Source organism: Esox lucius, chromosome 2, assembly GCF_011004845.1.
Source record: "Esox lucius isolate fEsoLuc1 chromosome 2, fEsoLuc1.pri, whole genome shotgun sequence".
NCBI classification, from domain to species: Eukaryota; Metazoa; Chordata; class Actinopteri; order Esociformes; family Esocidae; genus Esox; species Esox lucius.
Window position 1 is genome coordinate 13,160,008 of NC_047570.1, and position 24,355 is coordinate 13,184,362.

The 24,355-nt window shown below is 40.1% G+C and overlaps 1 protein-coding gene and 1 long non-coding RNA gene across 3 annotated transcripts; both read left to right on the forward strand.

Moving 5' to 3' along the window:
- Window positions 1-6,422, forward strand: LOC105015776 (secretory carrier-associated membrane protein 5). Of its 2 annotated transcripts, none has more exons than XM_029114261.2 (7): window positions 1-191; window positions 2,834-2,908; window positions 3,052-3,174; window positions 4,740-4,896; window positions 5,163-5,264; window positions 5,768-5,885; window positions 6,122-6,422. In XM_029114261.2, exons 2-7 carry the CDS (start codon window positions 2,902-2,904, stop codon window positions 6,308-6,310), a joined length of 696 nt encoding a protein of 231 aa, XP_028970094.1. In that variant the 5' UTR covers window positions 1-191; window positions 2,834-2,901; the 3' UTR covers window positions 6,311-6,422. The 2 variants fall into 2 exon arrangements, with proteins under 2 accessions (XP_028970094.1, XP_028970096.1); XM_029114263.2 differs by having other exon boundaries at window positions 2,857-2,908.
- A 1,045-nt stretch (window positions 6,423-7,467) lies between these two features.
- LOC117595385 lies at window positions 7,468-11,562 on the forward strand. The gene is made up of 2 exons (XR_004576578.1): window positions 7,468-10,518; window positions 10,589-11,562. It is a non-coding gene; the product is annotated as an uncharacterized LOC117595385 (long non-coding RNA).
- Window positions 11,563-24,355: the final 12,793 nt, after the last annotated feature.

The following is a 24,355-nucleotide window of genomic DNA, read 5'->3' on the forward strand; positions in this document are numbered from 1 at the left end:
TAGGATAGCTACGTCATTGGAGAGTTACTAGTTCCACGATATCGTTTAAAAAGTAAAAGTACTCTTATTTCACTTGATCGCTTTAATATTAGTCTATCTTTGTTACTCCTCATATTCGATTACGTCTTACTGAGAACATGCAGCCAAGGGACAGCATATTGTAAATAGACAGTCGCTCAGGACAGAACGAGGTAAGCAGATTATGTTTCAAATGGAAGTCCGTAATACCCGGCCGTAAGGATCACCATGTCAGCATAGCAGTAGCCTAATTTGAAAGATAGCGGTTTGACATGACATGAGGTAGCTTATGGGTTTATTCAGCAAAGTCAAATTCAAACAGCACGAATTTTATTGACTGGGGTATTCGTGCATATCTGTCAGATTTATTGCTAAGGTATTGCACTTATTCTCACCGGAAGGATCAACAGTTCTTAAAACCTACAGAGCCGTCTTTGAGCATGGGTCCATCACGGCTGTCAGTAATTCTCTTGAGTCGAACGTTGAGATTGTAGATTCTGAAAATCCATGCATTACATTATACCTGGGCGATATTATAATCACGAGTAAAATATTGCCTTCATAATGTATTTCAGGGCTAAAAGAGAAATACCCTACAACTCCTAATGTGATCAGTGGCCTAACCGAAGAGAAAAAACAAGAAATAGTAGTCACTGCAGCTCAGGGTTCTCCCTAAAGAATGGGGCGCTCCTGAGCTCATTATAGTCCTAAATGAATTTCTGCCCATAAAAATGAAGAATATGATGGGATATACAGACAAAACCGTTACATTAGCTACCTTATTTGCTATATTATGACAGTTACATTACTAAATCAAAATGGACAACTTGATTTTACTATTGGAAAGTTTCGCGCAAAAGACATTTTTGGCCCCGCACGTGGTGAAAGTCTGGTGTCGTCTCTGCTGAACAAACTTCGAATAGATTTTACAGTGTATATGCATATGCATATACAGTATGAATATGCATATGCGTAGATTTACTTACTATTATAAGCTACCACTATTAACGCTTGAGCTAAGTGATTGCCGATGTACTTACGCCTGTATCTCAAGACAAACGAACTTGTTTTATACCTAGACGCTCGTTTCACTCTGTGTGTGATGCTCGGTTGTAAGGTCTCTGTGTGATGATGTCAGCAACATACGTTGTAAATCCGCACCTTTCAAATATTAATTTGCCGTTCAAAGTGCCAAAAGGGCATAGAAGGGTATTCTGGCTATTATTGTAATTTTTATTTTTCCACTCAGAAATGTATTTACTATGTCAAATCAATATGAGTCAGTATGTAAATAATTTAAAACTGTCATTTTATCTTTTAGGCAAAACCCAATTTAAGGGGGCATTGCAGCCTAAATGCCCCCGTTGCTGGAATTGGGGTTCTTACCACTAGCTGCAGTTTTGGAATAGTCTAGTTAAGGCTTTTAATAGCCTATCCACTGTCTTTAAGCCAGAGGTATTCAGCTCTCTTCACAGGGCATCAGGGACCACCAGCCGTTCCATGTATTTTAGCTATTCTAGATCTATAGTAGCTAACCTGATTAGACTTGTCAGCTAATCATCAAGCACTTGATTAGTGAATCAGCTGTGCCTGTTCAGGGCTGCTACAAGACTGTGAAATGTCAAGGGGTGCCTCAGGAGAAGGTTGAATATCTCGAGTTTAAGCTCAGAATTCCAAAACAGGTGTAAAATCAGGCTATCTACTAGTTAAAAAATAATATACTGTGTATGTATACAGCTTCGGAAAAAAATGAAGAGACCACTGCACCTTTTTCCTTCCTTTCCAAAAAAGTTGAAAAGGAAAGTTTTAAGTGAGGAACAGTGTTACATTTTCAGTGGTCTCTTAATTTTGACCCTTCTGTTCCTCACTCAAATTTTTTTTTTGACTTTTTTGGAAAGGAAAGAATAAGATGCAGTGGTCTCTTTATTTATTCCGGAGCTATATATTCTTATTCTGTTAACTGTATTCCTCAACCCCAACACCCCAGTGTTAAACATGTGTAAATGGTGAACAGTGTAGCACCTGTATAGTCGAGGAGGCAGCAAAGACTAAAATGTAGCTACAACATGAATAAGACATTAGTAAGACAGCAAAAAACACTTAAGCTGATACTCCTCAGAACCAATTGGAAAAAAAGAACGACACAGCAGTAGCTTCTTAAACCTTTGGTGGCCTTGTTTCTGCAAAGCCAGACGGAGGCCTGGCGCAGAAACAACAAACAGTGGTTTTACCTTCTCACTAGAGGGTGCTAGCGTGCCACCAGGGATGTTTTTTAAACATTCTCACACAGCTTGATTACTTGCATAGATATTTAGCTACTTAGTGATATTGTTTAATGATATTATGGCTGTGTAAAAAAAAAAGGAGTAAAGGATTTTTAAGTTCCTCTTGGCCCATAGATCTTTCAGGGTCAGGAATCTTCCAACATGATTTTGGAAAGAAAGTGAAATATTGTTTTATGGGCAGTAAGTTTGAATTTGACCAACAAAAGTGTTATAAAGAGATATAATTCAACAAAATATAATTGAGTATGTGAAGATATTATGACATATTAATAATTAGTTATTATCATTATTATTATAGTTATTATCATTATTATTTATTTGGTGTCTTTATACATTTGGAACGGTTTCAATAGTTTTTGTTTACTTTTGGACATGTGTAGGCAATCCTCCACTTGTTCCAACAATTCACAAAGAAGGATTTCTGTAAAACATGGGAAGTAAAGAAAATGATGAACATTTCACAGTCCTAACTTTTGGTCAGAAAGCAAGGTCTGGTGTTATTACTGTATTTTGATATTTTTCATTTGCAGAACTACACATTCTTGATTCCTAGGGTTGGGAGAATTTGAAGACCAGAACATTCTGAACAGAAAAGCTCATGGCTGGTAAGGATTTGCATTAATTTAAATTCACACCACATGCATCATGTTTTGTTTGATAGTTTATGTTGTTCAACGAAAGTAATTAACTGAAACGGTTGTTTGGTCTCTCATCGGTGAAACAAACACTCTTACTGTTTCTCCTACAGAGAATAACTTCCCTCCAATCCCAGGGTTCATCCCCTTACAGCCATGTTTCTACCAGGACTTTGATGAGGACATCCCTGAACAACATCGCACCATGTGCAAGAGACTCTACCACCTGTGGATCTGTGAGTGACAACCACCCACTGGCCATACTACAACGTTAGTCAACCACTCTGCGATCATTTTCATATACATAGGGACTACAATGCACTGGAGTCCCTTTCATACTTCTGAAACTGTGCCAAACCAAGTATAAGGAAGCTATACTGTGCTGCCCCAATTAGGCATCAGTCATTATTGCTGGACCTGTCTTGGAAAAGACAACGCAAATGGAATAAAACTGGGCCAGAATAGTTCAGGAAGCTTCAAAATTCTTTTAACTCTGTTCAGTGGTTCAATCTAGGTCTTTTTGCAGTCCAGTGGAATGCAAGATCCGATCACTGTGGTTAAAACACCAGTGCAGACAGTTACCCTCTCCCATGCCAAGCTTTCTTTTTCTACTGCAGCGAAATTTGCACTCTGCAAAGCAGAAAAAAAGACATGACAGAGGTTGTTCAGCAGTAGCTAAATACTGTACATGTATCTGTCAAGCCGGCCTGGGATAGAGTACATACACTAGCCCTTCTTCTCACAGCTTATTTTCACATTCTTTCTTTCTGCAGATCCCTTATCCCCATTAAAGATGGAACTTTCTTTACTTCACATTTTGGTTCTGGTTGTGTAATATGTTGTTCATATATGCCTAATCTTTAAGCAGAATCATTACCATACCTCAGTTTGAAAGCAAGTGTTTTCCTTCTCCACTAAGTTCTCCTTCTCCACTATAAATCCTTGCGGAGTACCTGGCTTGAAAGACCTGTTGCTGTCCCTGTCCAAAGTCCTCCTGGTTGTGTTGCAGATCAAGACGATACCTGTTGATTTCAGCTGCCACTGTGCTGCCACTTCTCCCCTAACCCGTGTTGTCCCTGTTCTTTTCCATCTGGTCATGCTTCCGTCCTGGACAAAGTTGAAATAGACTCTGGCCCATATGCATTTATTAATTATTACAATTGTAATCTTAATATGTTCACCCGGCACAGCCAGAAGAGGACTGGTCACCCCTCTGAGCCTGGGTCCTCTCTAGGTTTCATCATACATTTTGGCATTCTTAGGGAGTTTTTCCTAGCCACTGGAAATCAACACTGCTGTTCTTTGCTCCTTGGAGTTTAAGGCCGAGTGCTTTGTAAAAGCACTGTGCTGATGTAAAAAAGGCTTTATAAATACATTTGATTGATTGATTGATTTTGTTACAGCTTTACTTTGTAGCTAACATATAGGTCCATGTCTTCTCTCTGTACACCAGCAATTGAACCTTATTGGCTGCCTATGGCAGATCTGTGAAGCAGGTTGGGAGTGAACGGCTGGCTAACAGAGTGCTCTAATTACAACCAATTAGAAGTAAAGAGGTGGAGATTGGTTTTATGTCTGAGACAGAGAACAGACAGAGAAGAGATGTGGACACCTGCCGGGGTGGAAAGGCTTAATTTATCTAAGCTTGTTGAGTTCAGCCTCCCATTGGCTGTCTTATCGTAATATGGCCATTGGTCCCTGACAGACTGGTTTTGTGTGTTGTTCTGGTATTATTTTTCTGGTGTTTTTTTTTGGTTTGGTCGCTGCGTGAATCAATGTGATTGGCGGTTCCGTTTTACAGTGCACGCTATCACCCTGGCTGTGAATCTGGTTGGCTGTTTCGTGTGGATGCTGGGTGGAGGGGGCGTGACTAACTTCGGCATGGCCATCATATGGTTCATTCTCTTCACGCCCTGCTCCTACGTGTGCTGGTTCAGGCCAATCTACAAGGCCTTCAAGTAAGTGGATTCCACTCACACATGTAGGTGTCCAACAACAAATAAGGGCCTAGCGTTATTTCCTCCGCCCGTCTATTTATTTGTTCAAGAAAAACCCAGTTTCCTACAATGACACCATTCGGCTTGTTCCCGGCGATGTACTGCCAGAGTAATCAAGAGACGTCAGTTACTGCCAAGAGAAGTTTTGAAAATAGATTTACTTCAACACACTGCCAAATGGGTTTTGTCCCGGTGTTTAGTTACAATTCCTTTTGTTGTTCTCCCAGGACTGACAGCTCGTTCAACTTCATGGCGTTCTTCTTTGTATTCATGGCCCAGGTGGGCATCAGTATTATACAGTGCATTGGGATCCCAGGCTGGGGAAACTGGTAAGATAACCTGCTTACACTTTATAACCTTCATTAAACCTACTTTGAAAGACATGTCCAAATGCTTAGAAACTTGGTATTATAATAGTCATTGTGTTGCCAACAATCTCATTGATTTTCTTCAGCCATTACATTTATCTCTTTAAACAGCTGCAATGTGACCTCCCACATTCTCATACTCACTCGTGTCATGAACTTGGCGATATAAGGAAATGTCAGATTTCCATCTTGACTGATACTCGCGTCGTGTCATGTATCGATGCCACCTGTGGCTTTTGAGGTCTCTGTGTCACTTGAATTCCTTTTGACTGGCATGTAATGGATATTGGCAGCTTCCATTAAGTTCCTCAATATCATTGCTCCAATTGCTTAGGTTTGATAATAGAACCTTTTGGTTATTGGCGAGGTGCTGTCAAAGCCAAGCTACTTGCCGCCCCAAAGCCTGCTCCCAGTAGACCGACATTACACAACTGGTAACTGTCTTTTTTTCCTCCATCTGTCAGTGGCTGGCTGGCTACCATCTCGTTCTTCAGCTACAACCTATGGATTGCTCTTCTGATGCTCATCCCAACTTCCTTCTTCACTGTGACGGCAACACTGTCCTTCATCGCCCTCACCAAGGCAAGTGTGTGTCCTCCGTGATATGTCCCAGCCGAAGGACACATGGGCAACCTAGAGCAGAAGTGTGTTTATGGTTCCACAGAAGTGGAGATCTTTATGTCTCTCTCCATAAACTCCACTGGGCTGGCTGGTGATTAGGGTAGCAACTAAAGGTCTCCATTGCTCTCTGTCATCTTTATGGGCAGCCTCTTCGTCATCTTTATGTGCAGCCTGGTCCCTCTGTTCCCCGTCTCCAGGTCCATAACTTCTACCGTGGCAGTGGGGCCAGCATGAGCAAGGCCCAGGAGGAGTGGGCTACAGGGGCCTGGAAGAACCCCCACGTCCAGCAGGCAGCGCAGCAGGCTGCTATGGGGGCAGCCACGGGGGCCATGATGCCTGACCAACAGTACTCGAACTCCCCACAGTACAATGACAACCAGATGTAAGGGACGAGGGGGGGGGGGGGGCAGGGGACACGTGAAAGCACAAGCAGGAGTTGCTATCTGTTTATCCCATCTCTAATAAGTGTCTACACTACACTACCACACTACACTACACTATCACACTACACTACACAACACTACCACACTACATTACACAACACTACCACACTACACTACACAACACTACCACACTACATTACACAACACTACCACACTACACTACACAGCACTACCACACTACATTACACAACACCACCACACTAGATTACACAACACTACCACACTACATTACACAACACTACCACACTACACTACACAACACTACCACACTACACTACACTACCACGCTACACTACACAACACTACCACACTACACTACACAACACTACCACACTACACTACACTACCACGCTACACTACTGCACTACACTACCACACTACACTACACAACACTACCACACTACACTACACTACCACGCTACACTACTGCACTACACTACCACACTACACTACACCACACTACCACACTACACTACACTACCACGCTACACTACTGCACTACACTATACTACCACGCTACACTACTGCACTACACTACAGCACTACAATACACAGCACTACTACACTACCACACCACACTACAGCACTACACTACCACCACAATATGCCACCACACTACACTACCACCGCACTACTCAACCACACTACGCTTCCACACTACACTACACAACGCTACCACACAACGCTACCACACTACATTACACAACACTATCACACTACACTACCACACAACATTACTGCACTACACAACCAAACTACACTACCGCACTACACTACCACCGTACCACACTACCGCACTACACTACCGCACTATGCTACCACACTACACTACCGCACTACACTGCCACACTACACTACCGCACTACACTACCGCACTATGCTACCACACTACACTACCGCACTACACTGCCACACTACACTACCGCACTACACTACCACCGCACCACACTATGCTACCACACTACACCACACTACCACACTACACTATACTACCGCACTACACTACCATATTACACTACCGCACTACACTACCACCGCACCACACTACCGCACTATGCTACCACACTACACTACACTACCACACTATTACACTACACTGACACACTATTACACTACACTACCACACAACTCTACTATATTACAATACTACACACCCACAGTAACACACAACTCTACTACAATATTGCACTATACTACCACACAGCTCTATTGCACTATACTACCACACAACTCTACTATATTACCATACTACACACCCACAGTACCACACAACTCTACAACAATATTACACTACACCAACACACAACTCTACTATATTACCATACTACACCCACAGTAACACACAACTCTACTACAATATTGCACTATACTACCACACAACTCTATTGCACTACACTACCACACAACTCTACTATATTACTATACTACACACCGACAGTACCACACAACTCTACTACAATATTACACTACACTAACACATAACTCTATTACATTCCACTTCCACACAACTCTACTATATTACCATACTACACCCACAGAAACACACAACTCTACTACAATATTACACTAAACTAACACACAACTCTATTACATTACACTTCCACAAAACTCTACTATATTACCATACTACACCCACAGAAACAAACAATTCTACTACAATATCGCACTATACTACCACACAACTCTAGTACACTACACTAACACAAAACTCTACTATATTACCATACTACACCCACAGTAACACACACCTCTACAACAATATTACACTACACTAACACACACCTCTACTATATTACCATACTACACCCACAGTAACACACAACTCTACTACAATATTGCACTATACTACCACACAACTCTAGTACACTACACTAACCCACCACCCTACTATATTACCATACTACACTCACAGTAACACACAAATGTAGTACAATATTATAATACACTACCACACAACTCTACTATATTACACTACCACACAACTCTATTACATTACACTACCACCCAACTCTATTACACTACACTACCACACAACTCTATTACATTACACTACCACACAACTCTATTACACTACACTACCACACAACTCTATTACACTACACTACCACACAACTCTATTACATTACACTACCACACAAATCTAGTACAATATTACACTACACGACCACACAACTCTATTACAGTACACTACCACCCAACTCTATTACACTACACTACCACACAACTCTATTACATTACACTACCACACAACTCTATTACACTACACTACCACACAACTCTATTACACTACACTACCACACAACTCTATTACATTACACTACCACACAACTCTATTACATTACACTACCACACAAATCTAGTACAATATTACACTACACTACCACACAACTCTATTACATTACACTACCACCCAACTCTATTACACTACACTACCACACAACTCTATTACACTACACTACCACACAACTCTATTACATTACACTACCACACAACTCTATTACATTACACTACCACACAAATCTAGTACAATATTACACTACACTACCACACAACTCTATTACATTACACAACTCTATTACATTACACTACCACACAACTCTATTACACTACACTACCACACAACTCTATTACACTACACTACCACACTGCACCAGCTGACTCCAGTGACCCATAAAGAAATGTTTCATTTCATGTTTTCAGCATCTATGTACTCTGTATTATAGCATGTGGTTTCTGATGTATAGCAGGATAAAATGTTCCTGCTTCTGCTGCTTAGTTGGGACATGTCTATTTTATGGCATTGTGCTGGCAGGGTCCTGTGGCCATACAGTATGCATGCAGCATTCAGCTCACCAGCGTCCTCTCCTCAATGGCTCGTTACTTGCAAAGACATGCTATGATATAGAGCTTTTGTGAATAACTTAAATGAATGCATGAAGAGACACACGTGTGATTGAGTGCATTTCTATTTATATATACATTTTATCAGCTGAATACATTTCATATTACTGAATCAGAGAATGTAGCACTTTAATACTTTACGAGGAGTATTTATATAGTAGGATCTTTTTTAGAAATGAGATACTTGGTAATAAGTTGATATGTTTATGAATGTATAACTGTGAATTCCAGTTGATTTAACATAAAGGGCTATTGTTTGAGCCATCAGGGTGTTTCTTGATTCTCAGGTATATCAAATCAATGAAAGCTCAACACAAACTGTACACCTTTTTCCTATTTGTATGTTTTATGTTTTTTGAGCTCATATAATATAATATTATGGTTTGTTTTATTTGATTCATAATGTAACATGAGAAAACATGTTTTCCTATTTATAAAATATTGTTTTATATCCTTTGAATATAAAATGTAAGGGCAGGAATTCACTTGTTAAATGAATCTGTAAAAGTCGGCAGACAGCAGTTCTAAGGCCTGAGCTGAAAGATTAAAGGCCAGCAGCAATTTAATTTCCCATAGTCATGGTAACAAGACTGTCTTTGAACAGTCAGAGAAGTAATGAATTCATACCTCTATAAAGGGGACAATTGTAGCCATAAATATGTCTTAAAATATGTAACATTTAAAACTTGTAACATTTAAAGGAAATTCATTAATGTAAGCTGCAACATGAATTAAGTGGTGTGATCGTTCTTGTTTTGTATTGAATGTCTACATGTCGTAGATGGTGCTTTTTTCGAAACCTCTGTGTACTTAATGTATTGTCTTTGGTAGTCAACATTAGACAAAAAAGCATTGTTTGTGCTGAACTGTAGGGCTTGCTGTATGGTTGTTTGACCACAGAGGAGCACTGATGGTTCCTTGTGTTTGTATCAGAGAAAATCCCTGACCGACAAGCTACTTTTACTCATCCAGTAAAATATAGGCCAATAGGTTGGTCAGTATTCATTCTGCAGTCCGCTGATTCCTTGTTCCCAGGTAATGTGAGCAGGAAGGTGGAGGTGGCCCATTCTAAGACGGTTGGGTCCAATAAGTGTCCGCCTGTCATACTGTCCTCCAGCCTCATCCAGGTCTCACGGGCAGATGGCTGAGCAGGAAGGTGGAGTTAGACGGTTGGTTCCAGTAAGCGTCCGCCTCTCATACTGTCCTCCAGCCTCATCCTGGTCTCACAGGGCAGATGGCTGAGCAGGAAGGTGGAGTTAGACAGTTGGTTCCAGTAAGCGTCCGCCTCTCATACTGTCCTCCAGATGGCTGAGTAGGAAGGTGGAGTTAGACGGTTGGTCCCTGTGTCATACTTTTCTCTGGCCTCATCCTGGTCTCAGGGGGCAGATGGCAGAGCAGGCAGTCCCTGTGAACACATAGCAGTGTGCTGCAGGGCAAATAAAAAATTGCATGGTACAATATGGATACCACTTACCCTATGGTGGTAGTTTTTTTTGTTGAATGACCTCGTGTTGCGGAAAGGGGAAACCGATAGCAGTGGAAAGCAGTGGGCAGAATCCTAGCTCTTATGTAGTTCATGCAATAGCTGGATCACTACACTGGCATATGCCAAGGCCTATTTGGCCTTCAAGGAGACTTATGCAAAATGATTATTCACAGTACATTAGAGAATCCCACAGACCGAAGCTCCTTTTCTCCACTATTTCTAAATTGACTTTATATCCTGTGTTTACCTACTGTAGTGTCGGGACTGGGATGTATTCTGTGCAGTTAACCTTCACTATGGAGGAGATGATTTTGTGAGCATAATTGTTTGGGCTTTAGATAAGCCTGCAAATGATGTAAAGATGTGTAGAGCACAGTGAACCTAAACTGTAATGTCATCAGTATTCAATGAGCTTCGCCTCTGCGCTAATCAAGCACAAACATTGATCAAAATGTTCCCCTGGTACAGAGAGTAGAATAGAATAACTTGTCTTTGATCTTGAACCTTAAAGAGCTGGACGGGGCAGCGAGCTGCAGCACCACAGCTCAAACAGGCAGATGCTGTTCTTTGTAAATTCCATGTAATTTAATGAGACATCGCTCAACCACAAGTATATTCTCCTTTTGCTGATCATGTGAGATTGTTTGGGCGTGTTGGTAGTCTACCTCACACTGGGATGGGAAACTTTATTCTGAAATGTAAATGTCTTTGATTTGATTGTTTATCCAAGTTTTTAAATGTTGTCTTGTCATTGTCACTTTCTGTTTTGGTTTCCCTTCATACAGAAATAAACTGTATTTGATCTTAAGATATATTTCCTTGCTTTATTTTTTAATATGTGTACTGTTGGGAAGTTAGGCCATACTGAGTGCAAGTGGGACCATTAGTTGTTTTTCTGGTCACTGTAATATTTCTCGAGTCCCATGCTGAGATTGAATCAGACAGTTAACTTGTTTTCTGTTTTGCTTCCTGTTTTCTTTTCATGTCTCTTGCTTACTCTCTTTGCAGATCATTCATCTGCATTCACTCAAGCATCTCACAATGTATGGCACCTAGTATTTGTTGCATTTGTTATAGACTTAACTTTTCTACATTTTAATCAAGAAGTTGCATTCCGTCATTAAAATGTGATTTTGAAATACTTTCCAAAACATTAAACACAGCAAATGGAGCCAAGATAAATTAAATCCCTAGCTATTGAGACACTTTCAGCCATCACTAAAAACCTAGTTGTGAGCCTCTGTGATTATAGATGACAGTGACCAGGTCTGCTTATAGGTGGCAGTGTTGATCCAACGTGATGGTGGTTGAGTGTGGAGAAAGCTGTTGGGTATTCAGCCATTTGTCCACTGGGGGCAGTATATAACTAGTTTTGCTCTCTGTCTGTGCCAGACATTGATTTCCCCAGATACGAAGCCCTGAACATGAACATAAAGAAATACCAGATAGTGAAGGTGATAGAGCCGATATGGCGTTTACTTGTCTGGCTAATAACTTTACTCTTGGTAAACTCAAATTTACCCAGCATGATTTCACCCTGGACATCCACTGAGAAGGTGCCTCATCATAGATTAGATTCAAAAGCACTTTAAATGGATTTATCTGTGGATGTTCCCTTGCCGTCCCCGCTGTCTGCCTGTCCCTGTGTTGAGAGTGATAGAATCACTCAGAGGAGCTGGAGATGAAATGACACTGTGATATAGGCACCCAGAGGACACAGCAGCAGCCAAGGCCCAAGCCTCGCTATAGGCAGAAACATAAAATGCTTTCTGTTGGGTCCATGTCTTATGAAAGAATACGTCAAATATACCTTCTGGTTAATAGGAAATAGCTCTGGCAGGTGGCTATGGCATTGCATCAAATAACATAAAATTGCATTTGTCTGCAAAGAAAACATGTAGACTGACAGTAAAATGCTGACTTATGGGCCCTTACCCAGTAATGCTTAAGAAATGGTAGAAATGAATACAAAATTGAGTGATTAACACAGGGAATATGTACTTAATTAATAATGAATAATAAGCATTGTCTATACGATGCATACAGTGAGAGCTGGTACTGATTCAATGTGTAAGAGCATGAGATTAGGTAGGATTATGTACATGGGAAATTGTCAAAGTGTGTTCATGTGTGTGTGTGCAGCATCAGTATGTGTGCATGTGCTGTGCATGTGTGTGTATACCTTTCTGAGTTATGTGTATGTGTGTTCAGCATTTGTGTACGTATGTACATATGGTGCATGTTAGTACGTACTCAGTACCAATGGTATAGTGAAGGAAGGAAACAATGTGGAGAGACCAGGTAGCCATGTGATTAGGAATATGGCAGTATTTTTTGACAGTCTTACAAATTGGGGGTAGAAGCTGAACAAAGCTTGGTTGGTCCTAGAGTTGAGGTACTGACACCTCGTGTCCTTCCTACTATGCGCTAGTATAGATAACAGCCTATGGCTCTGGTGGTTGAGGTCATTGGCTAATCCACTTGTGATCGAGGCTGGTGCAGTTGCCATATCAAGTGATGATTCAGCCAGTCAACATCCTCTCAACTGTGCAGCTATAGAACATTTTGAGGATCTTAGGGGCCATGCCAAATCTATTCACCATTCTAACGGGGAAAACATGCTGACGTGTTTTCTTCATAACTGTATGTGTGTGTGTGGGGGGGACGTGTTAATTCCTTAGGTATATGGAAAAAAATTACCTTGAAACTTGGGGTGTGCTCCCTCCGTTTCCTGTGGTCAATCCTCCTGATGTTTAGGGTGAAATATCTCATCATCATCGGTGATCGGACCGATGCTGTGTCTGCAAACTTGATGACGGTGTCGGAGTTGAGTGCAGCCACGGTTGTGGGTGAACTGGGAGTACAGGAGGGGACCGAGAACGCACCCTTGAGGGGCTCCCGTGTTGTGGATTAGAAGGCTGGATATGTTGTTGCCTACCCTCACAATGTACCGCGGGGAAGCAAATATAAAAGTCATTTACCTCGTCCGGTAGGCTTATATTGCCGGACAGCTCATGGCTGGGTTTACCTTTGTAGTCCATGATTGTTTGCAAGCCCTTTCCAATCCGATAAGCATCAGAGCGGGAGCAGTAGCATTCGATCTTTGTCCTGTATTGATGCTCTGCCTGTTTGATGTCTCGTCAGAGCTTTCTTATAAGCATCTGGATTTGTGTCCCGCTACTCATAAACTGCAGTTTTGGCTGTCAGCTGAGTGATTTTTTTGCCTGTAACCAAAATACTTTTTTCATTGCAAATCATCCATGGTAAGACCACCTTAGAGCATTTCCTATGTTATCAGCAATGTAGATGAAAGGCAAAGATGGACAAAGAGCTCAGATATACCCCTATCTTTTATGTCTTATATGTGGAGACAGACCAGCAATTTAATTTCCTTGTTCAGCCATCACTCTGTAAACCATAGAATATTATAGTTCTTCAGGGACTTATTGTTAGGACAATCTTGAACATAGCTCATCAAGTTCATTCTCTTAGCATCTGCATGTTTGCTAATAACAGAGGCGCCAGTGGTGGATTATTTGCTTGCCAGAATAGTCTGGTCAGGATTCTGTCTTGGCCTGGTCTAGAGTAAGCACAGTGTCTTGGGCTTATGAGTCATCACAGATGTTGTCATAGTCCAGATCCAGGTGAGTGATGAGTGTTGGGATTTGTCGGTAATAGGAAATTAGGGCAATTAGAGCAAAAAAAAGGTAAAGATCGGAACAAAGTTCTTAAAACAATTACAGTATATGCTAACTTTGCACTAACCAGAATTGAAAATGAATGGCTCTGACCTCAGAGTTTAAAATGTGTTATTTGATGATAGGATGGGCATCCTGAAAATCCACAACAAAAGAATATTAAATAAATTAAGCCATTACACCATGAAGTCATCTAAACTACAGCACAATAACTTCATTGTAAAGGCAACAGCCATTCCTTGAAATGTGTTGGATATAACTTTTCAGCTAGCTGGGTATTTCCCTTCTCTTTCAACATCAATTGTGGTGAAGTGTTCATCCAGTAAACTGACCTGTTCCCTGTGATAGGTCAAGCTAAACATGAGAGAAAGAGACGTGGGGCACTGGGAGGGAAGGGGGCCTAGACACATGCCATTCTGTATGACCTGGAGCAGGCTAAACACAGAGGGCCTTTATATGCTACCATTCAGCAGACAGACACTTCCCGTTTGTGCTGTTAATAACACAGACACAGGGACATGGTCTGAAGGCTACACCGTGCTCTATGAGGTGAGTGTCTGCGGTCACTTAACTAAACCAAACCCAGACGTCATGCTCTCTCTCTTAGACCACTCAGGCGTGTGGTTAGTCAGCTGAACCAGGGTCTGGTCGGGTTGGATTGGATCTGGCCTGGTATATGCAGGCTTTGTAGACCAGGCCTTCTGGCACCCTAGGCTTCTGTCTCTCTCGTCTAGTGACTCAGTAGGATGAATTCATCACCAGCTTAGCGGTAAACTAACAGAGTGATTCATGGTTAGTATAAGCAATATAAGGCACTAAAAGGCATTATGGCAAACCAACAGGGATACTCCGTTCTTTGAGCGTAACTTACTGTATATACAGTACTGTTTTATTTGGACACACCTACGCAACCACCCACACATGTATACACACACACACACACCGCTTACCAATGGTCTCGAAGATGGGGACATCTGTCCTCTGATGCACATTACGCCAGGTCTCTCTGCTTCTTATAATACACCGCTTGATCAACCAGAATAAGAAGAATGCCTGGAGAACACTTCTGTGGCTAACGACTGTGACTGAGGTTGCAGGGCAACCCCACTGAGGTGCCCTCGGGCGCTGGACCATTCAGAGACACAGAGACCCATTAGCACGGTACAAGAGTAGCAGGCATCAGTGTGATGAGAAATTGCAACCAAATCGACCTCTCACACACGTCACAAGATGGATCAGATTAGCCAGCCAGTTACTTAGGAGGGGTCACCAAGATGTGTACAAGGTGGGCCATGTTACTCAGCAACAGCAAAGATTTCTGTTACCCTTCTGAAAATGGGAGGCATCCCGGCGGTGGGTAAATGATGCGTGCCTCATGGAATACCACTGGAATACCCTCAGGGATTGTTGAGGATACGTTGGGGGGTTGCAGCACTCCTACTTCCCATGGTTATGGTACATCCTTTAGTGTAGAATAAGTTCAGTGAAATAAGGTGCAGTCAGAGTACTAGAGCCACTGAGCAGAGTGTTGCAGCCAGGCCGCATCCAAGGCCCCATCGCTCCCAGTGGCTGACTTCATCAGCTTTACCTATGGAATGCACCAGGGAGCATGATATCTACAGACCGACCGGCAAACAGACAGCAGAAAGCCTACTTCGCATACCGTCGCTCATTTGTTCAAATTGTCTGGGACTATAGACACAAATATCCCAACTTCAATTTCTTCCCCTTTCAAGAAGGGTCTTAATGAGAATTTATCGCCCTGTTGTTGCAGTCGTGCAGTCTCTCGGACTCCCAGGGATGCTGATGGAACGAGTCATTTGCATGCTCCTTAAAATTGATGAGTGGAGAAAAGGAGACAACCGAAGTTGTTGGAGGAACACATCTTCGCCGCAGACATCAAAGCCGGGGCCAGATGTTTCAGAAATGAGACAGGAGGCATTTAAACTGTCAGGCAGTGCACTCAAGTGTGTCGTGAGTCTACTACGCAAGCTGCTTCCCTGCATCATATAACGCGCATCGCTTTCGATGCAGAGCGTTACACAAAAAGTGAGATGTTTGTTAACTCAGATATATATGGCACACTCGCTTTGCATAAATTATGTGCAGGATGAGGCAGGATGAGCCATTATCAAAACAAATGAGCCAGTGAATTCAGTTGTATGTAAAGCAGAACATTATTTTTTCTCCCTGTTCAAATAATGGCAACAGTTTTTCATCTTTGCTCACACTTATTCGGTAACTGCTCCTTTTCTCTCTCTTTCCTGCTCTCTCTTCCCTCCTTTCCTAAGTACAACCTCTGCTTCCTCTTCAACCACAGTGCAATGTGTTTATTCTCCTTGAAAATGAAAGTGAGGCTTTGTTCATTTAATTAAGTTGCAAAGCAAAGTTTCAGCCTGAAGATGAATTACCTGTGGCCTTGATGTTGTGCCAGAGAATGTGTGCAGCAGGCAGGCAACCTCGGCTCTGCCGAATGAGACCTCAAGTGTAGAGGCTGTTTTTTTTTTTTTTTTTACTGTCTGGTTGCATAATAGTTCCCCTTCTCTCCTTCCTCTAAATTCAATTATCCTCAACTAGAGAAAGCTTTAGTGGGGAGGATGAAAGTCTCATGTTGAGTCTTCAAGCCTTGTGTCATTATGAGCCAGCTGTTCAAATTATTTTGGAGTTTTTAGAGACCTTGTAGGTAGTTAGTTAGGATCATTGATCCCAGAGTAAGTAAGGGAACAATAAAAAGGCTGAGTCAGAACGCTAGAAGCTTTGTAACTACTGTATGCCAGAGGAAGTGAACTGGTGAATGAGGCTTGGACTCCACAGGCTCAGTCAGTCTCAATTCTACCGAGATCAAAGGTAGACTAACTAAGCGATTAATATTGATGGAGAGAAAGAGGCTGACAGGCAGAGATAGATGGACAGGTCATGGAATGAAGATGAATTTTGCTTGGACATGAGGTGTTCCGTATTCCATAAGATACATCATCTTTCTGTCCACTGTCTACATCTAGCCTAGTGGGTGTTTTATAAATTCATCTGCAGGACCATAAACTGTCCTGTACCTATCCTGAGCATGAACGGACCTTTTGTCCTAAGTGACAGCGAGTCACGCGTTCACAATAAGGATGTTGTCAGATTTCACTCAACGTACATCATGTTTTTGGACATCATTCTTCATTATCCTCCTCTTATCCACTGCTTCGTGTCCTACAGTCTGAGAAGTAAAAGACCTCGGGGTCCTCAGTGAGCCACGCCCTGTCAGTTTACGACCGGGACACTATGTTTTGTATTTATTGTTAATTAAGATTATTTTTACCTTTTGCTGAAGTAGCAGCTGTTTTTCCTAGGATACACACAACATACAAAACTGGAAGAAGACACTTTTAGAAAGGAACTTGAATCTCTTGAATGTTAATAGTAAATGGCTGGATGAAACGTGTCTTCATGAGGGGTCCATGAACACTGTATTGTAACGCTTTTATTTTTGTGTAAGTTTTGTGTTTTTAGTTTTATTTTGTGTCAGTGATATACCTTTCAGCCACAGTGAGGAACATTATGATGGGTCTAACCATCTCACCGCCCAACATTACGATGGGTCTAACAGTCTGACCGTACAACATTACGATGGGTCTAACAGTCTGACCATCTAACATTACGATGGGTCTAACAGTCTGACCGTACAACATTACGATGGGTCTAACAGTCTGACGTCCAACATTACGATGGGTCTAACAGTCTGACCATCTAACATTACGATGGGTCTAACAGTCTGACCATCTAACATTACGATGACTCTAACAGTCTGACCATCTAATGGCTGTGGGTATTTAACACAATACTCGAGCACCATCCAAATAATAATAATGAATCAAAGTGGGGCTGTCTGCCACCACACCTTGATATCAAAATTCAATGATACCTAGTCAATGTAGGAGGGGAATTCTCATTTTCACCTTAAATAATACAAATAGTATGAAGGATTATAAAGAAATACAATTTAAAGAAGACACATCTGTTGTTGTGTGTAGATTGCGTTCAGTGTGCGTTTGTTTCTCCACAGTCAGTCTTCAACACTATGCTTTGCTGTTGATTGGTTTTGGGCTCATGGTGTGTCTGGGGTATGACTGTCTGGGCATTATGTCATTTCACTATAAAGACATCTGGCATTTTTTATGAATGAAAGTAACATTTAATTAATACAAAATTAATTAAATTAATCAGTGAAACCATCAACTTAGTAAGACTAACATAAATGCTGTTGATATCAGTTTTGTGCATCTAGTTAAGGGCAAAGCATGCAGCTCTGACACAGATGCAGATGTGCTAGGTGTTTCTTTACTGCTCCTGACCATACTACAGGACAGCAGATGTGGTAAGACCAGAGCCTGAAGAACTAGTAGCTCACAAAGTCTTTATAAAGAGACATGGGGTACTTCTCCCCATCTGCACAGTAGCTTTGTCAGTATAAATTGACAAAGTTGTGTTTAAGAACAGCTTGTTGTAAATCACCCATTCTCATACTGACTGGAGCTCGTTGTTTAGAATCTTAATGTGCTCAACGACTTCGGATGCTGACATGTAGAGTGTGAAATTATGAACATATATTGTCATTTTAGCTTCTTGAAAGACTAGTGGCAAATGGTTTGTAAAATTAGAGAGGAGTAACCATAAATATTGGAAGTAGTTGGCTAGACACCAGACAGATCTGCTTGGTGTCTAGCCAACTACTTCCAATATTTATGTAATTTTCAGAGGATTTCTTAAAATGTATCTTCTGTATGTTGTATTTTATTATAGGGCAATACTATAAAAAATACCTATTTACAATAGGTCTATACATGAAATACATACAAGCTATAGACATCATTTTTACGGAAGAACATATTAAATTATATTTCTGAAAATTATGACTTAGGCTCTTTAGAAAGTTGTTTGAAATAGAATAGTTCAATAGTGACAGTATTAAGTCAAAGCTATGAGCTGGAAAACCTTGGTAAAGCATTGGTCTAATATGGAATTACCATGCTCATGTGAATTTCCTGTCTTTTTATGTTGATGTTCAATACAATTACAGATAGAACCTTATGGCTGTAAAATGGCAATTTGGATTCATCAATCTGTGCTTTTGTGTAAACTTTGCTTAATATGTTTATTATTCATATGGTCTTCTTTCCAGCACTGACTTTGATAACTGAACTGCTAACTAATTAACTGATTTGAATGTACTCAATACTAAGCTGTGTAGTTTTTTTTTAAATGTGTGCACTTACTGTAAATTGCTCTGGATAAGAATGTCTGTTAAATTACTATAATGTAAATAAGGTTCTATCTGCAAAGATTGCTAAAATAACAAATTGTGTCTAAACTGTAAGATAAAGTATAACCTTCAAGTTCCAAGGTCTAATAATGTCTATGGGGAAGACAGAGGAGATCCTAAATCTCTCCTCTGGGGAGGGCATTGTATTTCCATTGTCTTGGTTGACAGTGATTAATCTCCTTACCATATCTATCTATGGATCTTCCAAACAGAGAAACACTCTGTAACCTTATTAGGACAGTAACAAATACCAACAATTGCATGATGATAGGATATAGTCACTGTTTTAGGTCTCAAATAAAATGTTTTAAATCATCCTTTTTAGACATATTACTGGCTAGATTTATTTATGTTTTGAATCATTCCCTTGAATCTGTTCACACTCTGGCACCCTTGATTGTTACAAGTTGAATGAATTGGTTAACAAATAATGTATGTTTTATAATTAGAGCATACAATCCTTGCCTACATAGAATATCAAGTGTATCATGCTTGCACTCTGGTTATGTCATGTTAATACTACATTTTTTCCAAGTACATTTAAGTGTCAGAAATAAAAGAAAAAAATATTTTAAATATACCAAGAGTTTACAATTCAGATTACTTTGTTTATCATATTTGTAATCAGCAACGGATAACTTTTTCAAGTAGTCTGCTTAACCGTGTGTATGCTAGGGCTGCAATGACTATTTGCCTAAATTGCTTTTTATTTAATTGGTACAATCTGTCGACTTCCATTTCATCAGTGGTATACATGTCACTTACATGTTGCCCATATTTGCATATATTTTTGGCAACTGTGTGAGGAGTACCTGAAATATTTCTGTGCCTGCAGACAGCAGTGAGCCTACACATTGACCCAACAGGCGGGGCAAAATAATCTAAAGTGACAGATTAGAAAAAAATGGGAATCGCAAAAGGAGAGCAAAGTGGTATTGAACGCTGTTTGGGCTCCACGTATCTACACATATTTATTTCAAATATAACTATTTAACACATAAAATATGGTTATTGACCAATCATGATTCAAATATTACTGCTTGCGTCACTTAATGTAATACATACTTTTTTTTTTAAGTAGACCTTAATGGTAATTTATGTTTCATTCATATTCATTATGATGCCGATAAAGTAAAATCTTGCAAACTCAGCTGTATGGAAAGGCAGACCCACCATGAATTAGGGTTGGATATTGGCAAGTACCTTGCGATACAATATATATCACGATACACATGTTACGATTCAATACATCACGATTCATCACAAAATCACAACTGAATCACAATACTTTCCGAAGTGCTAAAGCAAACCTCAAATAATATTAGGCTATATACTTGAAAGGACAATCTTTAGCTAATCTCCATTAACAACCCCTAATAAAAAAGAACCACTCAATTTGAAAAAACTTCTAAATTTAACCCTTTAGAACCAAACATAATTTGACAACACATTAATGTAACTTGGAATAATATAATTTGTTTTCTTCCATTAACAGTCAATTGAAAGAACAAGTCTAAGTCGCCAGCAGTCAAAGTACAGCTAATAAAAGTACAGCAGATATGATCATAATAAAGTAAGCACAAGGCAAATCTCAAGACATACGATTTTTCATAAATGAAAAGGGGAAGTATGTGGCGTAAATCATTTGGCAGATGCAGGACATCATCGCGATCAAGTGACAACGTCGTCAGCGAAGCACAACAATGCTGCTTAGGCTTGCCCATGAATAAGAACTTGATGCACAAGCGAAACATCTGCGGGCAGACAACTTTATTTTAGTCTGACAGACGAAACAAACCGGACAATTAGTTGTCTAGTTAGCAATGGCACTTTCCATATTTGAATGAAATCAGAAAAAACTACAACGCTTTCCATTACAAGACTGAGCAAGCAACCATTAGAGTTCCACAGCTGATGTGCTGGTCTATCAAGTTATCACGACAGGGATGCTGTTGTCCTCTAAAATATATTATCAACATTTCACAGCATAAAGTATGGACAACACAAAACCTATAGCCACAGTTTATTTCTTACTCTCCTCGACATCACCTCGTATCACCAAACAACACAGAAACAATCTATTCTAACTTAAAAGTAGTGGCCGCTTTGGCGCGAGCATTTTGAGTAAGGAAATTAATAAAACAAAAAAGTAAAATGACAATACCCTCTGGTTTCTTATTAATGATGACATCCATAGGAATACAGTAACAGGGTTTATCAGGTAGATTTTGTGATAATATACACAACAGAAACACGCCCGTTCTGCGACCGCTACAGTCATTTAAAAGATGGCTTTCGACAGCATAATAAATAAATAAACATTGATTCTAGAGATCAGAATATCGATACAATATTGTGAAAAAAAAGAATCGTGATTTTATATTAAATCTTAGTATTGGCACAGCACTACCATGAATCCTCACACTCAGTGGCTGCTGGTCTGGTAAAAGATGTCTGTATTAAAATGTCTGGGATCTATAATTTTAACTCATGTAAGATTGGACCATGACTTTACATGTTGTTTATTTTAATTCAACGTAAAAGGGACACCACAGACTGTGAGACAAGTTTTTTAAATATATTTAGATTATTTAAACTGTTGAGGATTTAAAGGAACCATATGTAAGAAATCTATTTCAATTAATCATAAAATGGCCCTGATGTGTCACTAGACATTAAGAAATCATGTTCATTTCAAATACTTATATCACTGACAACAGTAGTCTGGCCAGGATATTGTCATTTAAAAGTGAGAGTTGCAGCCCTCAACTGATGTTGACGTTGTCATGTTGTGTTTTGGCCTGATGCGCCACCCTCCACCTATCTACCTATCACAAAGTCAGTAGTGTTTCGGGATCCGGTTTGCCAGCTCTGCTCTAACCTACCCTAACTCTAGTCGGATAAATAATGTCTAACGTTATGAAATCTAAAAGACCTTGTTATAATTCCGAAATACGTCGTGACAAAGTCCAAAATAAAACAATAATTTGTATAGGAGATGCCTTTGAAAGATGGAGATGGCTGAAAACGGAGAAGAATTTGAAGACAGACGCCAACGTTGCTAATTTTCTCCTGGACAGGTAAGATGAATCTATGTTTGACTAACTTGTACTTGATGTCAATGGACATTTCATATATTCATGACAGTCGAACAAAGTTATACATGTTTGTGCAAAGTAACGTTACGTTAGCTCATATGGACATATGCTAACATTAGCAATGCATTACCAGAGCCTGTTTCTCTGTCCTTATGCTGAGACGCTGAGGAAAACAACATTAGCACGCCAATTATGGCAATTTGAAACGTAATTGAGACAAAAGCCTAACTCAAAATAAACATGATCTACCTTTTGGGCTATGCACTATGTTAGTGTTGGTTTGGAAGCACTAGGCGCAATTCCAAGGTAAAATAACTTTTTCTAATGTCCATAACACTAATGAAAAGCGCAGTGTAGCCTATGATGTAAAAAAAAAGTTGGCCCACTTGGAACGTTTGGAGCCTACTTGTTTTTCATGCAAGTTCTACAGCCAAAAATAGTAGAATGTCATGTAATCTTTCACATCACATATTTTAACGTTATGGACGTGTGCTGCAGGGTAAGTAAAAAAATACAGCTGGCCGCTTTCACTTATAGCGTCAGCTAAATGAATAGCTTTATCTTTGATATCGGTTACACATAGTGACATAGGCTTGTGCTAGTACTTACGTTAATGACAGATACCTAACGTTACAAGTTTGACTAACAGCTACTGACAATGTACTGTCTCACATACGAGCATACATCTTTACGATTATATTTGACTAATGACAATTAGTACATTTTTGCAATACATACTTACTTCGCAAAATATCTCTATCTGTTAATTAAGCATAAACATAATTAACAGAAAAGATAGACCGCTCTACAGTATTTTTAAAGTGATTGCAGTACCAGTTCTGGCCACAATCCTACATATGGTTCCTTTAATACATTAAATAATTTATCAACATTAACGATTGCTGCAGCCCTATAGTGTGTAGTGTAGTAACTTTCTGCCATGTATTCTGTTATTGTATCCTCTATATCAAGTATTCGTACCCACACATGCATGCAAGCACACAATAATCAGCAGAACTCACATTTTCTGGTACTATTGGAACTGTCTCTGTACTGTAAGGAAAAGGCCTGAGCAGCCTGAACAAACAGCCATCCCAGAGAGGAAGCCCCACCACGATGGCCATGTTAATACTGGGACAAACAGGAAGAACATAACTGTGATGACACAGGAAATATTAGATAATCTGTTCTCTGGAGTTGGAAAATATGTTCATTTCTAACGATGACAATACTTTAACACCATTGACTATTACTTTATTAAACATGTTTCAATCATTCTTCTTTTCACAGTTATAAATGACACATGTTCTTTAATAAATGATGCACTTTATGCCTGTAGGGGAATTACTTTCAGATATTACAGCATTTGTAGTTGAAGTTTTACAGTGTTGTGGGACAAAAGCAGTCAGGTCACCCAGAGGACAAAAGTACCAAAATCAATGTTTTTAAAAGATTTTCCTGCTGCATTAGTAATACAGGAAAAGCATCAGTCAGACA

Excerpts from the sequence above, each read along its gene's own strand:
- LOC105015776 (XM_029114261.2), top strand. Across the intron at positions 4,897-5,162 it reads CCAATCTACAAGGCCTTCAA|GACTGACAGCTCGTTCAACT; the intron begins GTAAGTGGATTC and ends TTGTTCTCCCAG. Across the intron at positions 5,265-5,767 it reads ATCCCAGGCTGGGGAAACTG|TGGCTGGCTGGCTACCATCT; the intron begins GTAAGATAACCT and ends TCCATCTGTCAG.